Source organism: Macrotis lagotis, chromosome 3 (assembly GCF_037893015.1).
Source record: "Macrotis lagotis isolate mMagLag1 chromosome 3, bilby.v1.9.chrom.fasta, whole genome shotgun sequence".
Lineage (NCBI taxonomy): Eukaryota > Metazoa > Chordata > Mammalia > Peramelemorphia > Peramelidae > Macrotis > Macrotis lagotis.
In genome coordinates, this window is record NC_133660.1 from 112917386 (window position 1) to 112943846 (window position 26461).

The window sequence follows — 26461 nt, forward strand, 5'->3', positions numbered from 1 at the left end:
TCACTTTTTTTTAATTAGGCTTTTTTCCACCTCAGTCTATTTCTGAAAGGTGGGAATCAGACTAATTGATATCTTAGATTTCTTTCACTTCCTACATGATCCTATGATGTCAATAAAAAGGAACATTTCATGAATCACTTTTTTTATTAGGTTTTTTTTTTTGGCAAGGCAATGGGGTTAAGCGGCTTGCCCATGGCCACACAGCTAGGTCATTATTAAGTGTCTGAGAGCGGATTTGAACTCAGGTCCTCCTGACTCCCTGGCTAGAAAGGGCCCTGACAGGCGCAGGGCCTTCCAGCCCTTCGCCACCCACTGCGCAGGCGCGCCCTGTGCGTCACATCCGGCGCCTGCGCCTCAAGACGCCGGAAGTGGGCGCGTAGCTGTGGCGGCGGGAGCTCCCTCTGCCTTTCACTACCTCCTTTCTCCGTTTGCGGGGCGGGCCGGCGTCATGGTGGAGGTGAGTGACGGGTGCGCGTGAGGGAGAGGGCGAGGCAGCGAGCGAGCGGGCAGGCGAGGGTTCCGGCCGGTGGCAGGGGCTCGGGCGGCCGCCGGTGCCCGCCCTCCCGGGCCGATCCCAAAGTGAGAGGAGGCCGTGCCCCGCGCCCACCTGCCCCCCGCGTGGAGGAGGCGTGGAGCCGGAGGGGCTGCAGCGGTGGGCATGCGCGGCCCCGCGAGCCCCCGAGCCCCGGCGCGCCTTCCGTGGGCGCTGCCAAGCCTCGAGCGCCCCTTGGCAGGGCGGCGGGTGACGTCAGGGGCGGCCCCCCGCTCTGCGGGCCCACTGGGGCCGGGGGGCTCCGGAGGAGAGAGCCCTTGTGCTGGTGGGATGGGGCGCCGACAAGCCTGCCGAGGCCGGGGTGAAGCGGCGGCAGCGCCCCTCCGCACGCCTCCCGGCCCGGGACCCCTGTCCAGCCTGTCCGCCCCTCCCCCTCCGTCGACTAAATGCATTATTGGCCGCTGGGCCCGGGGAGACCCTTCTCCTCGAAAGATGACCGTCCCTTCTTGCTCTCTTTTATCCTTAGTGTTGGGGGTGCTAGCCTGACACATTGTTGTTGGAGATGTGCCGCCTGTTGTAGGAGAAGTATGAATGACAGGACCTGCCAATGGGTCATCGCAAAAATTATTTCATCCGCAGCAAAACAGGCTTGGAATAGAATTTCATAAAGTGGTTCTTCCAGTTTAAAGATTCTTCAATTTGTGCCGTATTTGTGAAATACCGTCAATTCTCTACCTTTTTTTTTTTGTTTTGAAGTTTTAAGTTCCAAATTCTATTCCTCCCTCCTCTCTGAGAGAGGGGAGCCATCAATACAGTTTTTCATATAATGCTTGGTATTTATTAAAAAGTATTTAAACACAGAAGAAATAAAAGGATCCTATAGCACGGTCTTCAAAACAAAACACATGGTTCTTAGATTATGATTAAATTTTAATCCCTGGATTATCTACAAATCACACATTTCATGTAGCTACCACACAGAGTGATTTTAAGAATTTTTATTTTTCATCTAGAATTTATTGCAAGCCGTTTTAAAACTTAACTTTTAAAAGATGCTACCCATCTGTCTACAATTGCATCATGTAGAAGTTTTCCCCACTACATGTGATAAATAATTATCTTTAATAACATAGTAAACATAATACTATTGTTCACAGTAAATCTTTAAAAGCAAGAGGAAAACTAAAACAATTACAAATTATTCATTAGAAATTTGAGGTTCCGGGCAGCTAGGTGGTTCAGTGGGTCAGGAAGACCTGAGTTCTGGTCCGGTCTCAGACACTTAATAATTACCTAGCTGTGTGGCCTTGGGCAAGCCACTTAACCCCATTGCTTTGCAAAAAGAAAAAAGAAATTTGGGATTGAACATCTACTGGTAACACTTCTGATACTTCTTTGAGTTGTTCTGTCATCAGGTCCATTTATATTAGCTTTACAGTATAAAATTATTGCCTTCCTCTTTTGTAAATGATATTTGTCATTGATTACAAGTCTGTTTTTGTAAATAGATAGCAATAAATTTTTCAAGAAATTTATTCACTGGTATTTCTCCTAAAATTAGGCTGAAACAAAATTTAGACATTTTACAGAATTTATAAAACCAATTTGCAGTCAAACATAAATTCTAAGAAAACTGATTAACTTTAGGGATTGTAAACAGAGTTATTCCAGGTAAATTTAACAAACATTAAATGAAGGAAACTGCTCTCAGTTTTAGACTATCAGTGGGACTGGAGGGAATCAAGTAATGTGAACAGTTCAGAGCATTGTTCAGAGACACTGGTGAAATGACACAGATTAGGACTTTGATCCATTTGTATATAGCAGGGTAGACTTGTCCAGTATGGTTTCCATTGTTATATTTTGCTTTTAGGATATAAGTATCTAAAATTAATACTTAGCCTTACATAGATTTTTAATGTTTGCAAAACTATATATATATATATATATATATATATATATATGTATATATATATATGTCATCTCAACTAATCCTCACATTAACTGTATAGAGGAGATGCTTTTGTTGATACTTATTTACCAGTGAGGAAACTTAAGGGTCAGAGAGGTTAAATGACTTATCCAGGTTCACACAACTGATTAGCATCTGAGACAAAATTCCAAGTTTAGTACTATATACTGCAACACTTAGCTTCTTCTTTGATACCTATTTATTGCAGGCAACTTGGAAAATCCTCCTCACTCTGTTAAATGTCTTTTTTCTCATCTCTTTAACCTATCTCCAGTTTGGATAATAATGTTATCCAGTTAGAGTAGAGAAATAAATATACTTTAAGTGTTCAATTTAGAAGAGTTTCATCAGACTACAGAAATTTATGAAAGCTAAAGCAACATTACAAGACTATGCTATAATATCCTTTTATTTCTTCTGTGTTTAAATACTTTTTAATAAATACCAAGCATTACATGAAAAACTGTATTGATTGCTCACCTATCTCAGGGAGGAGGGAGGAATAGAATTTGGAACTTAAAACTATAAAACAAAACAAAAAAACTATGAATGTTAATTATTTTTACATGTAATTGGGGAAATAAAATATATATTTTTTTGTTTTTGTTAGGTTTTTGCAAGGCAAGTGGGATTAAGTGGCTTGCCCAAGGCCACACAGCTAGGTAATTATTAAGTGTCTGAGACCGGATTTGAACTCAGGTACTCCTGACTCTAGGGCTGGTGCTTTATCCACTGCGCCACCTAGCCGCCCCTAAAATATTTTTTTAAAATGCCAAGTATAGAATATGCTTTCTTGTAACTAATTTATATAGTAATGCCTATTTGTTTTTTTCTTGGCATAGTTAATTTCCAGATAATGAGCACTAATGCTTTTAAATATTAATTTTTCACTTTAAGCATTTTGGATGTAGACCTGTATAAAATATATTGCACATTACCTTTTACTCTTTAAACCGAAACTTTACAGAATTTAGCTTTTTTTTCTTGTTGACTTGAAGTAATCATGAAAATCAGTTATTATATTGTGCTTCAGTATATTGGACTGTATCAGGACATTGAATAGTGTAGGAAGAGTTCCAAAATAACTCCAGGGACGGCTAGGTGGCCCAGTGGATAGATCACCATTCTGAAGTCAGTAGTACCTGAGTTCAAATTCGTCCTCAGACACTTAATAATTACCTAGGTGTGTGGCCTTGGGCAAGTCACTTAACCCCATTGCTTTGCAAAAACCGGGAACCCCCCCCCCCCCAAACAAAATAACTCCAGACAATTATGTTCTTTTAGTTCACATATCTACTTAAAATTTTTTTTAATCTATTCATTGGATCATTACATAAATCCAAGTCGAATTCAGGTCCTCTTCCTTCATATTCATTGTACTTTGCCTTCCTTTAGGCAGCCTTCCAAAAGATACTTTCCCCTTATTCTCAAGTGTTAACTTCTTGTGCTCTCATTATATGTATATCTAGATGTTTCTTCTCTCCTCTCCTTTGCTGATTTGTTGTTTCCAGTCTTCAGAGAGTTAGGAAAACAGATAAGGCTAGTGATAATTTGTATTTAGTGTAAATAAGCTTTGAGTAAGGACTCTTGAGGGGTGTATGTATATAAGGGATGGTTTTTCCATGAGTAAAATGTGAAATTTTTGTACATTGGCTATATGTCATCTATTTTAATTACTCAAGAGTCTTTTGAATTTGCAACTGTCTTTCACGTCATTGAGATTATTAAATAATTGAAATGTTACTGTAGTTGAGTATTTTTTAAAAACAAATAAAAAACTGAACCTAATTTTATGGCATGTGCTGTTTTGTGTCCTAAGTTTATTTGGTTCCTTTGCCTAAGAAAGCAGTAGCTTTAACTTTACTATATTATTATACTATATTAATACTATCCAAATGAATTATGTGTCATACTTGTGTTACTACTCTTTGTGCTTTATTTTTTTCTAATGATGGTGATGAGCCTGTGCCTATTTGACCTATGCTTCTACCTTATTATGATAGCTACCATACATTTTTATAGTAACTGAGTTTGGTGTGTAAGAGAGATCAGCCCATGATTTTGGCCTTAAGTACTTTTTTTGGATTTTAGATTTTTGACCATTTTGGAATGGTCACAAGCAATATGACCATGGAAAAGATAGGCATGACTATAATGCACATTTAATTTGCTTCTATGCAACCAGAACTATAGAGGGTAAATCAGATTTAAAATAGGTGAGGAATATATCCTTAGAGACCTTTCTGTTTATAAGACAAAGCTATTTGTGGAGTTAATCTGAAGTTAGAAATAAGTACAGAAGTAGTATTTGAAAGAATTATTCTTCCTTTCTGAAGATTGATTTAATTTTCTACTCTCATATTTTGAAAAGTCATATTTCAGTCTTTCTGTTTTACCTTCTATTTGTAATTTGTTATATACCATATAATTAAACTTTTTCTTTTTAGGAGGTACAGAAACATTCTGTGCACACACTTGTGTTCAGATCGCTGAAGAGGACCCATGACATGTTTGTGGCAGATAATGCAAAGCCAGTACAGTTAGATGAAGAGAGGTAACTATAACTTTTATTTCTATTAGTGCAATATTTATAGTCATGCCATTTCTTTTTTTTTTATATAAATAATCAATATATTAGTAAGGCCAGAAGGTTATTAACAAAAGACTATTATTTGGCTGCATGGAGGAGGGTTCACAGTTTATATACTGCCTTAGACACCTTTCCTACTTAGACACCTTACCCCCTGTCCCTGGCTCCCTCCCAACTCTTCTTCCTCCCTCCCCAAGCTAAAGCAGACCACTCTGTAAAGGTTGAATGAGGTCTGACTGAGATTGAAGAAGTAGTACAATCAGTGAACTTTTAAAGGGGACAGTGTCACTTGACTAAGTATATTGAGATTTATTAAATATCTATTAAAGAGTAGGAATTGCAGGACAAAACACTGATCTGATACTTATAATATTAGAGGAAAAAATACACTGTTTTATATCATGAATTCTAACACAAATGCAATCTGATTTTTATTTTCTGGTATTTTATGTATGGGCTTTCAACTTCTTTTTACTTTAGAATTCTGATGAACAAAGTTACTCTAATCCATTTCATTTTATTGTTTATTTTTAGTTAATCAAGTCTTTGGAAGATGGCAATTTTCCATTAGTCTCTCTGATTAATGATCAGATTAATAATCTAATAATCTGATCCCAAATTATTACATTCTGAGTTCTTTCTCTGCTTTGTTTTTTCTTTTAAAAATAAATTAATAAACTAATTTCTCATGAATGCATTCGTGTATTATAAGAAGTATCAAGCTCAAAATTAAAAAAATTCATTTTCTTTAAAAATCATATTTCAGTCTATTATTTCCTCTCCCCATTCTCCAATTTAATAACATTAAAGTTTATTGTATGGTTTTGCTTTTTATAATTTTTTTTAGATTTAGAGAATTTAAAAATTTTAAGCTACATCTATTAATTTTTAAACTAGGTAGCAGCATTTTACATTTACTTTTGCATTCATGTATAGAGAATTTTGTAGCCGTATGAGAAAAGTGTCACTTGTTAACAGGCATTGATTAAAAGCTTAACCATGGGCAAAAAACATTGTAGGTGCTAGGGGTACCACAAGATTTATTTGGCATTGCCTTCAAAAATTTGCATTCTAACAGGAAGAAAGTATATGCAGACAAAAGGAAAATGGTTAAGAGTCATGTTACAATAATAATTACCATTCTTTATATAGACATTTAAGGTTTCCAAAAAACTTTGTGTTAGCTCATATGAGCTGCATGGTAAGTTGTGTGCTAATTTTTTTTTGTTAACAGATTAGGAAATTTAGAAAGAGAGGACATAAATACTTGCGAGAGTGAGCAGTGAAGTGACTTGCTTAGGGTCACATGACTAATAATTCTTTCTGAGACAGCATTTGAAGGCAGAACTTTGTTTTCAAATATAGTACTTTGTCCATGAAACCACCTCAGTGTCTATAAGAAAAAAAGTAGTTAGAAAATTTGAGGATGGAAGATCAATATTCCCTGAATTGAATGGGTGAGGGAAGGGATTTATAAAGGCTTCATGTGGGAGATGAGCCTTGAAGGGAGAGAAACTTCAAAAAAAAATTTCTCAAACTTAATGACCAGCGACAGACCTCCAAAGCAAATAAGCATACAGGATAAATAATAAAAATGTTATTTAAAACTTTTAGCCTTTAGAAAAGTAGGTCCAAATGAATTGAGAGCCACCAAACAAAAAAAATTGCATTTACTCTGTGCCTTTTCCAAGTTCTTCTGGAGATTTATAAACTTGCCTTTAGTTTCTTTTTTTTTATTATTAAGTTGTAGATAGTATGCACATATAATAGTGATTCTACAGACAGAAAAGAAACATATCAATCAACCAAATGACCTGATGGAAGTATATTCCAGGCATATTATAATAAGCTGATTATTCTTTCCACTTCTTGTCTCTTTTTTCCTAATTTATCTTCACAGTATTTATTGAGGGAATTAATTCTGTGTATGGAAGTGAGAGAGGATTAGGGAATAACTCATTGTCTAATCTGTAACAGTGAGCATGAAAAATAGTGGTAAAATTAATAGTGGAAAGGCATATCTGAAGTAGAATATGGATAAAGTATATAAAGAGAGAGACACACTGAAGGTTTTATAAGCAAGAGGGGGTAATGTGGTCATTTTTAAAGAGTTAATAGAAAGATTGTTTTTTGAAACTGCTAAGTTTGAGATACCAGTAGGAAATCCAAGAGGACATATTCTGTATGCATTTGGAATAGTAAAATAAAAATTGGAGAGAGATATAAGGTTAGATTTCTAGAAGATAAGTTTCATAGATGTAATACCTTAAAGCCAAGAGAATAGGTGAGAATCAGAAAGAAAAGAGGAAAGGATCTCAAGAATGGATTGTGATTTGGGAAATATTTTTATTTAGAGAGTTGAAGGAGGAAAATGATCCAGCAAATGAGATTAAGAAGCAATCAGACGGGGCGGCTAGGTGGCTCAGTGGATAGAGCACCTGCCCTGGAATCAGGAGTACCTGAGTTCAAATCTGGCCTCAGACACTTCATAATTACCTAGCTGTGTGGCCTTGGGCAAGCCATTTAACCCCATTGCCTTGCAAAAACCTAAAAACAAGAGGCAATCAGATCAGGAGAAGCTAGTTAATTAGATGCCATGGCTTCTATGTAATGAATGAAATAGAAAGGGGAGAGGTCACTGAAATAGTTTAGAAAAAAAATGGCTAAGACCTGAGCTAGAATGGTTGTGAGGTGACTGGAAAGATGAGAAGGAGACATCAACTGGGTCATATGCTATAGAAAGATCAGAGAGGATGAGAATTATGAAGACGACTTTGGATTAGCAAATTAGAGGTCTTTGATCTTGGAGAAATAAGTTTTAATAGGTTAATAGAGATGGTAGCCATATTACAGGTGATTAAGGAATGAGTAGATGGTAAGGATATGTATTCATATGTATGAATAACTTAGATATTCAATTCTTTCTACAAATTTAACAGTAAAGGGAACGTGAATGCCCTATTTTTTAATGGTTATGAGCAGAAATAAATTTATCATGTAGAATTGGACTTTTGAAGCTTTTGACTTAAAAATTTATCATTTCTAAGACATCTTAAAATTGTTGACTAGATAAATTATAAGAAGTGGCTAGCTATTTAATTTGGTCATAATTGAGGAGAAATATGTAATAGGTATAACAAAATATTTTAAATCATGAATTAATAGAAAGATATATTTACTTTCACAATTGGGCAAAAAGCTATTAAAGCTATTAAAAAAGTCAGTCAGTAAACATTATTAAATACTTTTACTGTATGCCAGCACGATCAGCAGTGGGGTGGGAGGGAGGATACCTGACTTGGGGGCATGATAAAGTCCTCTGGCTGGAGAGGGAGATGATTTGAGAAAGTGAGAGTTTCAGATTTGATTTCATCTTTCAGAATAATCAGTTTCTGGAGGCCAAGAAGTCTGGAAAAGCAGCTGGGTGGGAAGTAATAAGTAATAAATTGTATTTCTAGAGAGTCCTCTTTAAAATATATGGACTATATTACTAAACCAAAATACTGTAATATTTAAAGGATTTATAATTTTAGGGGAATAAATTTTTATCCAGTCTCCACAGAAGCAGATTTTTTTTTAATTGAAATTTTCAAAATCATTTAAATATTTAACAACCTGGTTAAATGTTGTCAGGATAAAATGTTACCAGATAGTTGATAAAAGGGAAATATTTGAGTTACTAAATATTTTTGATAAAATAACTGAAAACAAGAGTCATATTTGTTTTCTTTTAATAGTCACAAGTTAAAGATGGCTGTCAAACTTCATACAGAATATGGTCCTGTATTGCACATGCCTATTTTGAAAGAAAATCTTAGAGAGAAAGGCTCTCAAAGTGCAGTGGATGCATATGGACATAAACAGTATCCTGCCAATCAAGGTTAGTATGTCATTTATGAAAGCTTTTAGACTGTTTTGTGATGGTTTTAATGAAGCCTGTGAATAAAAAAATAAAAATGAAGCTTAGTCTGGTTATCCTTTTCCTGGATGTAGCTGTTAGAGACAAGTTGTATTCAACAATTTCAGTGGCAATAGAGTGGAAATAGAGCTTCCCACAGGGAAGGTAGAGTGGCATTCTTTTATGAGTAATTCACTTCTGTCTCCAACATAAGTGATGGTGCCTGTAAGACAGAAATGCTTTTAGACATTGAGGAAGCCAACTTGGATGCAGATGAGAAGAATAAATAAGACTGCTGACATTTGAACCACACTTCAGGGACTGGTTTTTTTTTTTAATTTTGTTTTTGTTTAAGGCAGTGGGATTAAGTGACTTGCCCAAGGTCACACAGCTAGGGAGTTATTAAGTGTCTGAGGTCGGATTTGAACTCAGGTCCCCCTGATTCAGGTGCTCTATCCACTGTGCCACCTACTTGCCCATTCAGGGACTGTTCTAATAGGAACAGGAACACTGAGCTGCCATGGGAGCTCTACATTGCTTAGTAAAGGGACTAACGTTTTGTTCCTTTGAGCACCATTTTTTATAGGTCTCCAGTTTTGCATAACAAATGTACATATAAGCAGCAGAACAAGGCACTAATATATGTGATTATTGCTTCCCCATCCCCCCAACCCAAATAAAGGAAAATGTCTTCCTCCTAGGGCAGAGTTTGTTAACTAATAACTAATAAACTAAAAATGAGAACCCCGTCCCTTGAAGAAGCACTAAAGGTGTATTGGTGTTTCTTTTAATGACAGTTTTTTTCCTTTTAGGACAAGAACTTGAATATTTAATTACTGGTACACATCCATATCCACCAGGACCTGGTGAGTAAACTAGTAAATGTTTATATTTAATGATTTAGTGACAAAAAGACCTGTGTTCAATTCTCACACTGATCAAACCTGGTGAAAGGAGCTTCCGCCTAAGGGAGTTACCCGTACCAACGAATTCTAATATCATTCCATTACCATTTTATCTTAGTTATATTTTTTGGTTTTTTGCAAGGCAATGGGTTAAAGTGACTTGCCCAAGGTCCCATACTAAGTCATTATTAAGTATCTGAGACTAGATTTGAACTCAGGTCCTCCCGACTCCAGAGCCAGTGTTCTACTATGCCTCCTAATTGTCCCCATTCCTATTTTAATAACATCTGGGGATGGACAAGAGTTGCCTGGGATTGTGGTGACTGTGAATGCAATAGATTGTTCTTTTGAGTGCCTCTGTTCCTGAGAATCTAGATTCTGTACTCATGATTGGGTCAGAGTTGGCACTGTCAACTTTCCAGATCAGTTTGGCCCTTAGACACTTTTGCAATTGAACTATATCAATAGAGCCCATGAATATCAAGTTTGGTGAGAGAGACGAGATTAGAGATGGGAAATAAGGAGAGAAGTTGATGGAACCAGACTAGAAGAGAACTTAAGCGTGTGTGTGTGTGTGTGTGTGTGTGTGTGTGCATAGTACTGTGCTTCGAGAAGTGAGCTGTTCTCAGCTTTTAAGGAACTCCCATTCTATTTGTGGCTCATTTTTAGATAGATCTCTTAGGTTTTGATAGGAGAAATACATACAAGGACCAGAATGGAGTAGAACTCTAAGATACCTCCCCTAGAGATAGCAGTTGGTGGGGTGGAGGGGGTCTTACTTGCTGATAGTAGGTGATATGAACCTGGTGGCAGGTTCATATCTCTGAAGTACTGGTGAAAGCCAGGATCTCTGGTGTTGGGAGCAAAAAGTTTCAGTTAAACTAGTGTTCATATTGGAATAATTGCTACATGCAAATATTATTTTGATGCATAATTTCACATTTAATATTGGAAAGGAAACAATATTGGTGGCATCAGAATTTTTTCAGAAGCAGCTATTCTCATTCTGCAGAACACCTGGGTTCTACAATATAGAGAAACTTTCCATTCTTCCTTAGACTGACATTCAAAATCTGCTTTCACTTAATCTTAGACTCTTTATGCAACACAATTTTGCATCACAGTTTTCCATTGCTTTCCACTATTATCTTTCTGCTGCAGCCTGTTGAGTCCCCTGTAAATATGCTATACCTTTGCCTAATTTCAAGCTTTGCTCATACTTTCCCCCCCTTTGCCTGAATCCTACGCATCTTATAAGGTCCAAGGTGTTGTGTTATAAAGAATTGCATTCAGATCTTGACTTGACATGTTTGTGAAGTTGGTCAAGTCAGTTAATTTACTTGGATATGTTTCCTCAGCATAGACCCCTTCCATTTCTACCTCTTAAGATCATAAATCCTACATAACTTCTGCATTTTCCCACAGCTATTCAAGGTCATACTGATTTTCCAATCCTCTGGTTCATTTGGCCTTTGTTTTTCTCATTTATTTTGGTGCTTAATCTCACACACACACATACACACACAGACACAAACACACACATATATATATTTAGTCTTTTGATTATTACTTAACAGTAATAATTAACAGTAAACAGGGACAATTTTTGTACATATTTTCTTTCCAAAGAGAATGCCAGCTTATGTATAGGATGAAGATACAAAGTCTTGCACCTTTTTAATTTCTTGCTCAAATAGTACTGGAATTGATTGAACTAACTGGAAGATTCTGTTTTGAAGGGGCAGGGAGAAAAACAAGTAAATTTTTAATGACTTGTTAGTGTTTAAAATATAAAATATGAAGAGGTAAAACTAAGACTTTAATTAGCTGTGGTGTGTAGGTGTTTTGGCACATATGGATGCTCTCATAGCTTTTTTCATGATAAAAGTAATTTATTAGGGAATAGGAAATGTTATGTGAAGAATATATTTGAATCTTTTTGTTTTTGTTCATTTAGCGCCTATCCTGGTAGCTGCTGGAGATAAAAAGACAAAAAGGAAAATCTAGTCTCTGCTCCAAAGAAGCTTCTTTTCAATTGAGAGGAAATAACATGCAGAAATTTAGATACAAAATTAGGTGCCTAATAAATACAAAATACTTTCTGATGGGAAGACATTAAGGGGATAAAGGGCTTGCTCTAGAAGTTGGCATTTGAACTGAACTGCAGTGTATATGGAAAAGGATAAGTAAATCTGTTTGCCTAGAACACAAAGTGCATGAAAGAGATAGACTGGAACCAGATTGCGAAAGACTTTAAAAGCCCAACAAGAGTTCATATTTTATCAGAGATAAGAGGGAGTTTTTTAAAGACCAGTTGGAGATTGCATAAAGGAAGACCAGTTCAGAGTCTATTGAAACAGTTTAGTCTAGAAGAGATGAGAGCCTAAACTAGAATAAGGAGGACAGACATGAGAGATGTTGTGGAAGTAGAACTGATAAAACTTAGCTTTGGCAACGTACTGAAAATGTAGGGTCAGGTAGAGTGAATGAAGATCAAGTGATGTTGATGTTGCAGACTTGAATGACTGGAACAGTGGTTCCAATCTGAAGCTCCTTCATAGAAATAAGAAAATTAAGAAAGATGGAGGGTTTTAGGGAGAAGATAGGTTTTACTTTGGACATGTCACATTTGAAAAGCTTGTAAACTAGGACATTATTCTCCTGACTCCAGGACCAGTGCTCTATCCACTGCGCCACTTAGATGCCCCTGTAGTACATTATTCTCTTGGAGATGTACAGTAGGTAGTTGGTAATACAGAACTAGAGATTAATAGAGAAAATGGGACAAGATTTATAGAATAGAGATAGAAACTGTTTCAGAGAAATGTTAATTTAAACCTGTGAAAAATGGAGAGATTTCTGAGACTGGTTATGTACCATGACAGGTTTCTGAGCATGGATTATATAGTGTTGGAAAGGAGTAATTATCATCTTTCTTATGAATTACTGTATAGAAGTTTGAAAGAATTCAGTAATGTTTTTGTCTTAATACTTTATTCTTGTTATGGAGAGTCTAAAATTTACACCTGGGGAAAACAATTTACCTTAAGATTTTTTATTTCTGTTTTACTATTTTCTAAATCTACTAAGTTCTATTATATTAAATTTTGTTTCTTTAACTAGCTACTTATCAACATTAATAATTTAGCATCATTAGCAAAATACTGATCATTTTATTTTTAATTAAACTTTTCCTATTAAAGGTGTGGCTTTGACTGCAGATACAAAGATTCAGAGAATGCCTAGTGAATCTGCTGCACAGTCTTTAGCTGTGACTCTACCTCCTTCACAATCCAGGTATGAAGAAAGTATATTTTTTTATTCTTTGTAACTATAGAGTAAATGCTAGAAATTTTGTAATGTTCTATTGTTCACATTTCTTCATCTTTTATTCTTTTGATGGTGATGAACCCTATCTATTGTCTGAAATCCAACTAAGCCAAATAATGATTTTGTTTTTATTTTTAATAACTGTGATGTTTGAAGATCAACTTTAACCTACTGAGTTATAAAAGGATTGTCCTTGATTAAGGTTGCCTAAAATATAATGTCCTTATTTTTTTTTTTTAGTTTTTTCATTTTTTGCAAGGCAATGGGATTAAGCCCAAGGTCACACAGTGAGATAATTATTAAGTGTCTGAGGCTTGATTTGAACTCAGTTTCTTCTGAGTCCAAAGCCATTGCTCTATCCACTATTCACTTAGTTCCCCTTTTATTATGTACTTTCAAAGTAATATCATTTGCCCCCCAGTGTTTAGTATATTTTTACCTCTGTGGTTACTTAGAACTTTATGTTTTTTGTTCTTAGTTATATACATATATTCTGGAACTTAGGTGCCTAAGTGGGTTATGTTGTAGGTCATTCCAAATTAGTGAGACCGTTCTATAACATGAAACTAAGAGAGCAAGAGAAAATCCTGCTGCTGTTCTATTTCATGTGAAAGAATTTCCCATTATCCCATTGCCAAAGGAAACAGGATTATATACTTTTCTAAGATGGAAATCCTACTCATCAAAGGAAAGTTAGCTTGCTCTAGAGCCTTGCCTAAATGTTTTATTCACTGAAACTGGGTAATGTCCCTAGCACCTAAATACCTGGTGGCATGGTATGACTGATAGAGACCGGACCTTGAAATCAGAAAGACCTTAGTTTAAGTTTTGCCTCTGATAGTTACTGGTTTTGTGATAACTGGGCAGTTTACTTAATCTCTCAGTGTTTTAAAATGGCACCTCTTTAAGACTATATAGGTAGAGAAGGCGCCAACTTCCATTAAAAAAAAGTGATTCTTCATTTGGGAATTCCCAGGACTTTTTGATTGTTTGTCTCTTGTTCTCAAAGAAGACCATGATATCAGAGTATGTAAAGATATGCAAGTGATTACTGTTTTGTTGAGTTCCTAATAAAAATAAGTAAAATCACAAGTCCTATCCCTATCTTTATGTCTTCAATTACTGTTCACTGAGTTACAAGTTAAATCATATGATAAATTATATACCTTATTGTACTTCATTGTACTACAAATTATATTTCTGTTTGAAAATTTTTTGCTGTTAAATTTTTCTGTATTTCTCTACTTGTTTCTGCCCTTCTTCCCATAGTCCTTTCCAATCTACTACACTATCTCAACTTATTTTAAAAATTAATTTCATTTGAAAAGACATTTATATATTGACTTATTCAGTTGACAGGAGATTTGTTGCAATACATTCATTATTATAATATTCTCGTCTGAGAGTTTCCTGTTGTTCTATCCATTATGTTCTATTATAGTCAGTGTTCATCTCTTTATGCTAATGTAGAGGAAGGGTAGCTAATCTAACAGTAATTTACATATTGTATTTTGGATAGTGTCTTTTTATAGATGTGTTTGATCTTAAGATCCTAAATCATGCTGGAATTTATCTTCTTAGACTAATAGGAAATATAAACTGAAGCTAAGTGTACTCTTTCTCCTAATTTTAGGAAATTTCTTAGATAATAAAAATTTAGGTTTAATGATTATACAGCTATGACCTATAGCAAATTACTCGTTGTCAAGGAGTGGGGGAAGGGAGGGAGGTAGAAAAATGTGGAGCTCATGCTAACAAAAAAGGTTAATATTGAAAACCATCTTTGCATGTAATTAAAAATACTATATTTAAAAAATATCTTTGTGTATTGCAGGGTACATTGTTGTATGTAAGGGTAAAAGTAAGGTACCTGGACTTCAGCAGACAACCTTGAAGGATTATGTTGATGAAAATTGAAAAAATTGAAAAACTATTTTTTGATGACCTGAGCTCAGAAAAAAAAGTTTGTTTTATACATAATCTGGGAAGTTGTTTTTTTTTAAAAAAGCTCTTATGACTCATCATGTACATGCATATATATATATGTATATATACATCAACTTGCCAAGATGGTGATGGTCTTGTTAAAAATGAGTCGGCATGGGGCGGCTAGGTGGCGTAGTGGATAGAGCACTGGCCTTGGAGTTAGGAGTACCTGAGTTTAAATCCGGCCTCAGACACTTAATAATTACCTAGCCGTGTGGCCTTGGGCAAGCCAGTTAGCCCATTGCCTTGTAAAATCTAAAAAAAAAAAATGAGTTGGCATGGTACATTGAACAGAGGATTGGATTTGGAATTTGGGCTTCTAACTTCAAGTCCCAATTCTACCTCTTACTACCTGTATAATCCTCAGATAAGCCACTTAACTTCTCTAGGCTTGAGTTTTCCTAAATTGTAAAGTGGCAGTTTCTTCCAACCTTAAGTTCTGTGATCTTCTTTCTCACGGAAAGAAATATCATTAGTAGTGCCTCTCCCAAAGTAATATTTTAGCTTGGCATACTTATTTAGAAATCAAGTAAATTTAATATTTAAAATGTTGTTTCTCTTTAGGATAGATGCAAACCGTACTTCAGCTAGTGTAGGTGATATTTATCGACATGCTGGACTTCCTGAACGTTCACAGCCATCTGGGTTAGCTATGGTGAGTTTTCCTATTGCAAAGACTCCTTCATAAGTTGTTTACGGAATCACACAATTTTAGAGTTTGAAAGGACTTCAGATTCCATAAACAGTTCCTGACCAGGAATCCCCTCTGCAATAACTCCTTGAAGGAAGAAATACAGTGAGGGGAAACCCTTTGCCATCTGACATGGTCCCTTCTGCTTTTAGACTGCTTTTGCTGTTGTGAATTTTCCCTTATCTCCTCCAACCAAAATCCCTATCTCTATACCTTGCATTCATTACTTTTAATTCTTTCCTTTGCACAGTCCTTCAGATTTTCAAAAGATTTCTATAAAATATTTGTAATTGTCTTTTCTCTAAGCCAAATATCTTGATAAAGCATTATCTTTAGTTCTTTCACTATCCTGATTTTCCTCTTTAGGGCATTTTCCATTTTATTTATGTCCTTTCTAAAAGTGTATGTCTAGCATTGAATATGTTGTGGCATGGAATTAGACATTTTTGTCTCTCATGATACTATATGAAACTTTTCCCATGCAATCCTAGTTAATTTCTTTTATATAAAATGAGAGGTGGTTAACTCTGATATTGAAGTATCTTTCTAGCAGTGATAATCTATTATTGAAAGAGTAATAGTTCCCCTGGCGCTTGCCTTTTTATTTCTCTTTGATTCCAAATCTTATTTATAATAACTAAGAAATAGAAGAGTGGAGGATTCTGTAGTGGGTAAAATACTGAGTTTAGATTCTGGAGGATCTAGGTTGAGTGTACCTGAGTGGCTTTGGGTAAGTGAAGTTTCAGTTTGAAATCTTTGATCTTATGAAATTTCTTTTGGTAAATGACAGTTTGAATTAGCTGCCAGTGTATCCCCATACTTAAATTCCTACTTTTGTGAACTTGAATTTTTAGAAAATGTTTAGTTATCAGGCAAATATACACATATTAGGGAGTTTCTGTTCCAAAACTTACTTACATGTAGATTGGAGATTATTCTGTAATTTATATGCTTAAAGAGTTGCCTGGAGGCAGTGAGAAGTAAAATTATTTTCCCAGGGTCACCCTGTCATCTAGCTACAAAAAAGCTGGCTCCTTATTCACTGCTCTGAATTCTCTCTGATTTTGATTAAATACCTTTAAAATGCATATTTGTAGTTATGGAAAAGAGGGAGGTAAATCTGATAGTCATTTTGATGTGTTCAAAGCAAAATCTTCATAGAAAAGTCTACAACATAAAAAACTTACTAATTACATTTTATCATTGCCTCTCTTATGCATAGTTTTTTATTTGTATTTGCATATTCTTTGAGGATTTGTTTTATAGAGGTTCAGACCCTAGAATTTTTTTCTATTGTGTAATTTAGATTAGACAGGCATATTGTTAGCAAGTTAGCTCATATTTGAATGTCTTGGCCATGGCAGCTTATGAAACAAATTTTTAAAATAATATATTGGTGGGTTCTGTGAATGTTTGTATGTCCACAGATTATATTATGGTCTCCCGGCTGCCATCTTCATTATTCAAGGGTGATTCTGATTTATTTATCATAATCTATTTTTTTTCCAATGGCAAGAAATTTAGCTACCATAGGTCAGGTCTATAACGTTGTGATTCCTTCCTTCCTTATCCTAGAAATTCCCAGGATCTTTCAGTTTATTTTACTTATTCTGAGTTTGAGATACTAATATCCTCTGCTTCTATTTGAAAGGAAGGCATTTAAATTTTGAATAAGATGATTAAAGAAATTTTGGTGCATATTCATATTTTTATACATCCTCAGTTATCATTATTTTATGATAGTTTGATTTCTGTATGACTCTTCTAAGTTCTTGGAAGCATTGGTTTCAGTTTTAGTTTTCAAAATTTGATCTTTAGGTTTTCTTAGATTTGCTAAAGACAGCTTTAATTATTAACTTTTCAAATATAGTCATAGCAAAAATTGAAATTAATTTTTAGTATTAGAATTATATCAATGGTTAGAAAAATCACTTCTTAGCATTTTATTTCATTATGTAAAATGTCTTAATAGTATATTGTATTGTGTTATTAACACTGCTGATTGTTTTCCTGATTGCACAGAAAACATTTAAATTTTAACTTTGATCTTATATGATTTATGCTAGGAAGAGTAGTTGACTAATGGTGGGGGACTGCATTCACTTATTTGAAAGTGTGTTTTGGAAATCATCACATCCCATTTTTCATTTTACTGAATGTTACAGTTAAAAAGAATCATCCAATTGAAGGCTCAGATGAGGTTCTGGTAGAAGACATCATTTACCAAAGATTAAATAGGAAGATGACACTGAATGGAGGGGATGGAGGGGGAGGTGTGAAGGGAGAGGAATAGATCCCAGGTTTACTGCCTCTTAGTCCAATCCTCCTGTGACCACCCTCAGTAAAGTTATAATGTGAAATCTCTGAAATATGAACACTTTCAATCTTGTGTTCAATGTCCAGGCTATGATGGAAGCTGGTGGCACCAAGAATGCTGCATTGATGGCCAAAAAGGCTCCTACAATGCCTAAACCACAGTGGCATCCACCATGGAAACTGTATCGAGTGAGTTTAAAAGCTGTTATTACCCTATGGAAACTATACATCATTTTCTCTATCTTTTACTATGTGATTTTATAAAATGACAGTTTTTCTTTTTATTAATGGTTAATCATTAAGAATTAAGAATTAGCTTAAATTAGCTTAAATTCTCTTACTGGTACAGCTAGGTGGTGGAGTGGATAGAGTGCTAGACCCTGGAGTCCTGAGTACAAATCTGGCCTCAGATACTAGCTGTGTAACCTGGGCCAAGGCACTTTAACGCTGTTGACCTCAGTTTCTTCATCTGTAAAATGAATTGGAGCGGGGCGGCTAAGTGGCATAGTGGATAAAGCACTGGCCTTGGAGTCAGGAGTACCTGGGTTCAAATCCAGTCTCGGACACTTAATAATTACCTAGCTGTGTGGCCTTGGGCAAGCCACTTAACCCCATTTGCCTTGCAAAAAAAAAAAACAACCCTAAAAAAATGAATTGGAGAAGGAAATGGCAAACCACTCTAGTATCTTTGTCAAGAATACTCCAAATGGGGTTACCAAGATCAGATATAACTGAAACACTGAAAACAACAATTTTTTTTTCAAAAGTGGATAATCACAACATACTGCCTAAAGGAGTGCAACTTGACTTTTAAGAAGACATGCTCTTCAGTTTAGCCATTGAAACATTTTCCTATAAATCTTTTAATTTTAAGTTTTATGTTAAAAGCTTATTTACCACTTATGAATAAAGCCTAAGAGGACAAGCTTTTAAAAATTATTTGTTGTTTTGTTCTTCATTCTTGAAGAAGGCTATGACATCAGGGGAGGTGATGCCGTGAGAATCACATTAATTGTATTTGAGTGAGAGGGTGCTGTGATAAGTCACCAGCCTCATTTACTCCTCTAGAGTCATCTGAGTTCAATGACCAGATATGAATCAGGATGACTGGAGATGGTCCTGTATACGAGGTGGGCAGGGTTAAGTGACTAGCCCAAGGTCACCCAGGAGGAAGTAAGTGACAGGTGTCTGAGGTTGAATTCAAACTCCTATCCTCCTGATTACAAGACCAGTGCTCTGTCCACTGTGCCACCTAGCTGCCTTTTAATTATTTAAAAACTTTGTGAAATTATTTTCTTCTACTTTTTTTCTAAAGTGAAAGTTTTATTAGTTGTAAAATCTGGACAAATAAGGGTTAGTAAATAGTAGTTATAAATTATAGAGAATTAAAGAGTATTTAATTATCAGTTATTCTTTGTTAATAAGAAATTCATAAGATTGAAAATAAGACAATTTTTCGGATAATGGGTTTTACACATTCCAGAAGCAAGGATTTTGTTTTAATATTTTATTTGTTTTCCAATTATTTACAATAATATGTACCCATCATTTTTTGCAAGGCTCTGAATTCTACAATTCCCCCCGCCCCAACAGAAGGCTGTCTGATAGTCTCTACATTGTTTCCTATGCCATACATTGATGTAAATTGAATGTGTTATAAGAGTAAACATAACCCCACCCAAGAAGATGAGAAACCTTAAGAATAGAGAGGAAAAAAAATTGTACTTCAGTCTATGTTCAGATTTCAGTGGCTCTGTCTCTGGGGTGAGTAGAAGCAAGGATTGTGGAAAGTCGTGAGACTGCTTAAAGTTAAAAGAACATGGACTTTTGTCTTGATCATGCATAATTTTTTTTGTTGTTCTTAAAGGTCATCAGTGGACATCTAGGCTGGGTTCGATGTATTGCAGTAGAACCTGGGAATCAGTGGTTTGTAACTGGTTCTGCTGATAGGACTATAAAGGTAAACATTAAAAAAAACCTGAACCTTTTTAACCTTGATATCCTTGTGTTTTACTAAATTAAATTGCAAATGCTAAAATAAAAAGGTTCCTTTCTAACTTATATTCACGTATGGAGAGAATTTTGTTCTCTGCCACAGTATATCATGCCTCTCAATCAATGTAAGTGTATATGAATAAATACTAGCATTTGACTATTAGCCTATCTATATACTAAATACTTTTTCTCCTAATTCCCAGTGACTTTCTTTTCATCTTAACTAGTCTTTGATCTTAATTGATGCCCTGCCTGCCAAGGAGTAACTTAACTTGATAAAGGAGCTTGTCAAAATACCTTTTCTTACTTTTCTGTTTGTAACTTGATGAGACAAGAAGCTGAGAGAGAATGCACACAAGAGCAAATTTCTGTGTAGGTGGAAATGCAATATATGTAGTTTGGACAATTGATATTCATGGTTCCAGTTTTATGACCTAGGATATTTTTTGAGCTCTTGGTTTTTATCATGTTGAATAGTTTTTATCATATTAATAATAGTTGAAGCATTATTGGGAAGTTTTGTTTTCTTCTGGGGTCTTTAATCTGATGCCCAGTATTTAATTTTTTTGAGATTTATTTGCTATTTACTGTTACTTAGTCTATTTGGGTGGGGTCTTAGAATGATATATTCATAAGATTTGGGTGAACACTTTTATAACCTGATTATTAACTTTTGGCTCCCCCCCCCCCCCTTTGAATGTAGATCTGGGATCTGGCTAGTGGCAAATTAAAACTGTCATTGACTGGACATATCAGTACTGTACGTGGAGTGATAGTAAGTGCAAGGAGTCCATACCTCTTCTCCTGTGGAGAAGATAAACAGGTGAAGTGTTGGGATCTCGAATACAATAAGGTAAATTTCAGCTTGAGGTCTTAAAGTATGTTTACATCTTCTCAATTTTGCTAAAGGACTCCTTTAAATGTTGTAATATGATAACAGTATTTCTGGTTTTTGTTTAGGTAATAAGACATTATCATGGACATCTAAGTGCAGTGTATGGTTTGGATTTGCACCCAACAATTGATGTGCTTGTGACTTGTAGTAGAGACTCAACTGCACGGGTAAGTAGAACAATGTTAATTGTTTATATAGAAATTATGCATAGAGTCACTAATTCTAAAAACATTTGTATATTGCCTGGTAGAATATTAGAAAATTATTGTCTTGATTATTTAAAACTGTTTGGAGGAACAATTTTTTTACTTAATTTTTCTTTTCAAATTTGCAAAATTCTCTGATATCTTGTTGCAGCATACCTATGTCATGGTATATGATAATCTCAAGATTCTTCTTTATAATTTACATACAAAAAGATCTAAAAATACGAAAACTCCTTTATTCCATATTTTAACCATTTTTATACTTTTTTAGATATGGGACGTGAGGACAAAAGCTAGTGTACACACATTGGCAGGTCATACAAATGCAGTGGCTACAGTAAAGTGTCAAGCTGCAGAACCACAAATCATTACAGGTCTAGTATTTCCTAAACTGTTGACCTTTATCACATTTTAAATGGTTATTCATATATTAATGAAATATTTTCTTTTAACTACGAATCTTGATTTGTAATTTGTTTCATAATTGGTCATCACAACACTATTGTGCATTTCAAGTTGTAAGACAAAAATAAGATGATAGCAGAAACTAAGATGAATAAATTTCTTTTTCTGTTATGATGAGGAATTGATTTTTGAAAGCATGCTTAGTATTAATTCATTTTATAACTCTAAAACCTGCAATCTATTATTGACAGGGTTCGTCTCTTTTATCAAATGTTGATTCAAATGTGTTTCCTGTTACAAAATAGGCTAAAAGGTTTAACTTACTGATATATAGTGGTTAGCGAAGCAGTTAGTCTCTTTTTTCGCTTTCTGCTGCCTTTGTTTATTCTATCATAGCTTTTTGAGAATACAGGCAAATTTTGTTTTAATTCATCTTCAAATTCTTAAGGAATCCTCAGCCAAAATCACTTCTAATTTCTATTCTTTGTATTTCCCTGTATAATGAAAACATGTACAAAACAATGCAAATTTCATGTTTCTATTATGAATATGTACAAATTATATCCTTCATGTAAGACATTTTACTATGTGGCTGTTAGTAATTGTTACTGTGTTGCATAACAGGATTCCAAAAATGCTTTTGCATTTTTGTGTTCCATTAAATTAGATTCATAATCTCTTCTTGTAACAGTTGCGTTTTGCTCCTCCTTTCATCAATAATTTGCTGCTTATTTAAGAATGCAATTATAAAGATCATCTTGGGCTAAAGTCATTACTAAGATCAGTAGGGAAGTTCATCTTAAATGATTTAAGAAGAGACAAATGAGGTCACATCATCAGTAAGTCTATACTTAGGTTCTTTTACATGTATGTGTTTATATAACACTTGATGTGATGGTATTTACCATTCATTTATTTTAACTCTCCTATTCATTTTAATTGTAGGAAGCCATGATACAACGATACGATTGTGGGACTTAGTGGCAGGAAAAACACGTGTCACGCTAACGAATCACAAAAAATCAGTTAGAGCAGTGGTTTTGCATCCAAGACAGTAAGTTTATCAGGCTGTGTGAACTTTTTTGTTTTGAATGTTACTGAATGCCACAGAAAAATTGACCTCAGGGGGGCGGCTAGGTGGCGCAGTGGATAGAGTACTGGCCCTGGAGTCAGGAGTACCTGGGTTCAAATCTGGTCTCAGACACTTTATAATTACCAAGCTGTGTGGCCTTGGGCAAGCTACTTAACCCCCTTTGCCATGCAAAAAAAAAAAAAAAACTTAAAAAAAATGGACCTCAGAAGGTTTTGTAGCCAAATATATATTTTATTCTATACTTTATATGTTTCATTTTTAATACTATTTTAAAAAAATTTTCAGAATTTACTAGGGTTATAATTACCTGTGTAACACTGTACTCAACAATAAAAACTACTTATAACCATATAAATTTTGTCTTTGACAGCCTCATAAGGAGAGAGAAAATAAACATAGGGAGTCAGTAGTGATAGCAACACTGAAAATAACTTCGAAAATAAAAAGAAAAGTTTCTGAAGAGGCAAATCACAATATCACAGCCAGCAGTAATTTCATCAAAGATGCCCTTAGCTTCAGAGCCTCTCGAATTTTTCTGTCCCTCCCCACCCCAAAATGAAACCAAACAAAACTGAAAATTCCTTTGCCAATTGTACAGAGATAAATATTTATGCCACCTGTTGCTCTGGTGTGATTTAGATTTTCTTTAGTTATAAGTTGTTGGGAAGGAAAACTATGTAAGCTCTTAGGACTTAAAACTAATTTATAATATAAAATTTCTGTCACATTTACTTTAAATATAATTGGCAAATTGAATCATTTGTTCCATGAAGAAAAATATTTCATGAATAAAGGAATGTAGCTTGGTAGCTAGATAAAAGTATACGTAGTCAAACATAGTATATGACTTTATAGACTTATATTTTTCTTTCTTACCTACCTTAATCTTTTTTCAGTTATACATTTGCATCTGGTTCTCCAGATAATATTAAACAGTGGAAATTCCCTGATGGAAATTTCATTCAAAACCTCTCTGGTCATAATGCTATAATTAATACGCTGGCTGTGAATTCAGATGGAGTACTGGTATCTGGAGGTAAAAAGCAATTTTACTTATATTTTCTGTATGTGGACTTTTTAAGATGCTCTTTATGATTATGTTATCATTTATTTTTTTTAGTGAACTTAGTACTTAAAAAGACATGTTATTTTGTTGGTGGGGTATGCAGTCTACCAACTAGATTACAAATGTTTCACATCTCAGTAGATAGTTTCATGAATTGCTATAGTCAAAAAAAATCAATCTTCCAAGTGGCTGTTTGTTTGATAAACTCTCTAAACATAAGGAGACAGGTCTCAAGAAGGTCCCTCCCAGGGGTTCCAAGGTCTATATACAAAGTATTTTTTAGTTTATAGACCATAGTTTAAGTACAGTGAAGAATTTATTACCTGATCTAATATCTAACTGTATTGCCTTTTAAAACAATTTTACACATACTCATAATGAAAATGGATTAGTCACTTGTTTAGTCAGTAGTCACATTTCAGTGATTTGGCTCTAAGTTTGTTAGCTCAACAGCTCTGTAGAGAGCTTAAGGACACTGGATTTATTTACAGAGCCAGAGAACAATGTGAGGAGCTTTCAACTGAGAATGAACAAAAAGAAGTAAAGAGATTAGTATTTTCTGACAGGTACATTTGTCTTTGTATAATTGCCTGAAGACATCATAATGTACTTAAGAATCACTTCTCTCTTTGACTGCAAGCGGATAATGGCACCATGCATCTCTGGGACTGGAGAACTGGGTATAATTTCCAACGAGTACATGCGGCTGTGCAGCCTGGATCTTTGGACAGTGAATCAGGAATATTTGCATGTGCGTTTGACCAGTCTGAAAGTCGATTACTGACTGCAGAAGCTGATAAAACCATTAAAGTATATAGAGAAGATGATTCGGCGGTATGTTTTTGAGTGATTATGTTTAAATTGTGTAATATCAATTATATGTTTTCTAATTTAAAAGTGAACATCATTTTGAAAAGTTTTTGCTTAGATTTTTCTGGTATTGAAGCCCATGCACTATAGGCTTATAATTAACAATTGGTAGAGTTGAGATCAAAATCAGATGTCTTTAGTTTATCCTTCAAAACTATCAGTAGTTCCTTCTAAAGTTAAAAGAAAAACTTGAAATGCAGAATGATTTAGTTGAAACAAAGACTTCACTTCAGTCAGTAAATTAAATCTTTATTATATTATTTCCATAATAAGTCAAATTTTAATCTAATTTTTCTTTTATTTTTTTAAAACCTTTTCTTTTTTTTACCTTTTCAGACGGAAGAAACTCATCCGGTCAGCTGGAAACCTGAAATTATCAAGAGAAAAAGATTTTAAAGTGGCATCATGTACATAATTGGGCCATTGTTTTATTTTGGCTTTTATAAATGCATTCAGTCACATTGTGCTCTATATAGGATTATAAAGCAGAAACTCAGCAGAAATCATTACTGCTTGATCACATTTTGCAATAAACTCCCTTTTTTCCTAGGCTTTGGTTCTTTTTTTTTTTTTTGTCCCAGGAAACTTAGATACAGATGTTATGCATACATAGTTCACTAAAAGGGCAAATGTGCAGGTGGTTCATTGAACATTTATGTTCTCAGAATACTGTGTTTTCTCAGCTTCTTACTGAAAGACCCAGTTTTAATTCACAGAACAAATTACTAGGTTTTTCATAAAGGTTGTTTTGTATGCTTTTCAAAAGTACGAAATTTTATTTTAAATCTAAAGCCCTTTTGTTAATTTTTTAAATGTACATTTGAAAAGGATATAAGATAAAAATATTTCATGTCTAAAACAACAACTTTCATTTAAATTCTGTATTTCATTTTTTTGTCAGTGTCAGTGACATTGCAGCAACGCTTTGCTTCATTTTCATTGTTTACTAGTGTTATCTTTATACTTTTCCAGAGTATTCCACTTGAAAGTTGAATCTGTTATGTTTCCCTTCATCATCATCCCTCCCTAAAAAAGTTACCTGAAAAAGAAAAAATTTTATGCTGAAAATAACAATGATAATAGATTTTTATTCAGTTTCTTAAAATAGAACTTGGGGAAAGAATACAACCTTTAGTTATCCAAGAATAATAAATACATTTAATGCTTTCAAAATCTTTGGTTTTGAACCTATTAACAAAGATGTCATCATCTGTAACATACCACCTTGGAATTGAGAACTTAACTGACCACTGACTGTTCTTATTTTAGACTAATATGCAAATACTCCTGTGTAACTTTTAAAATAAACAAAAAATCCTAATAGTTTCCTATAAGACATATGGGACATTATAATTCTAAGAAAATTTTTTTGCTACTAAAATCATGATTTTGTCTGTTAAACTATGACCCCTACTTTCATAAAACTAAGAAATTAATGCAATTTCAGTGATAGTTCTATTTTAATCAGATTTTGCTCATGGGGAAATTCCAGTCATTTAATAGTGATGTAAAAGATTGGAAAGTTTATAGAATGCTTTCACACCATGCATAGAATGGAAAAAATAAAGTTGTAAATTGTTAGGAAATAAGCATAAATTGTGGTTATATAAATTGTTCATCAAAATAATGAAAGAATTGTGGTACAGTGAAAAGATGTATTTGAAGACAGAAGTTTGAGTTCTCTGCCTGTCTTGTTTCCCATTTTATTTGGCCAAGAAAAGTAGACTCTGGGCTTCAGTTTATTCATCTG

General features: G+C 34.6%; 1 protein-coding gene across 1 annotated transcript; it reads left to right on the forward strand.

Annotated features, from left to right (window-relative positions):
• The first annotated feature begins 354 nt into the window (after positions 1 to 354).
• PLRG1 (pleiotropic regulator 1) lies at positions 355 to 25260 on the forward strand. The gene is made up of 15 exons (XM_074229100.1): positions 355 to 457; positions 4913 to 5019; positions 8793 to 8935; positions 9766 to 9819; positions 13062 to 13155; positions 15739 to 15829; positions 18269 to 18370; positions 20049 to 20141; positions 20880 to 21029; positions 21137 to 21238; positions 21549 to 21651; positions 22628 to 22736; positions 23672 to 23811; positions 24482 to 24675; positions 25048 to 25260. Exons 1-15 carry the CDS (start codon positions 449 to 451, stop codon positions 25105 to 25107), a joined length of 1551 nt encoding a protein of 516 aa, XP_074085201.1. The 5' UTR covers positions 355 to 448; the 3' UTR covers positions 25108 to 25260.
• The last annotated feature ends 1201 nt before the right edge of the window (positions 25261 to 26461 follow it).

Excerpts from the sequence above, each read along its gene's own strand:
- PLRG1 (XM_074229100.1), top strand. Across the intron at positions 9,820-13,061 it reads TCCATATCCACCAGGACCTG|GTGTGGCTTTGACTGCAGAT; the intron begins GTGAGTAAACTA and ends TTCCTATTAAAG. Across the intron at positions 15,830-18,268 it reads AGCCATCTGGGTTAGCTATG|GCTATGATGGAAGCTGGTGG; the intron begins GTGAGTTTTCCT and ends TTCAATGTCCAG.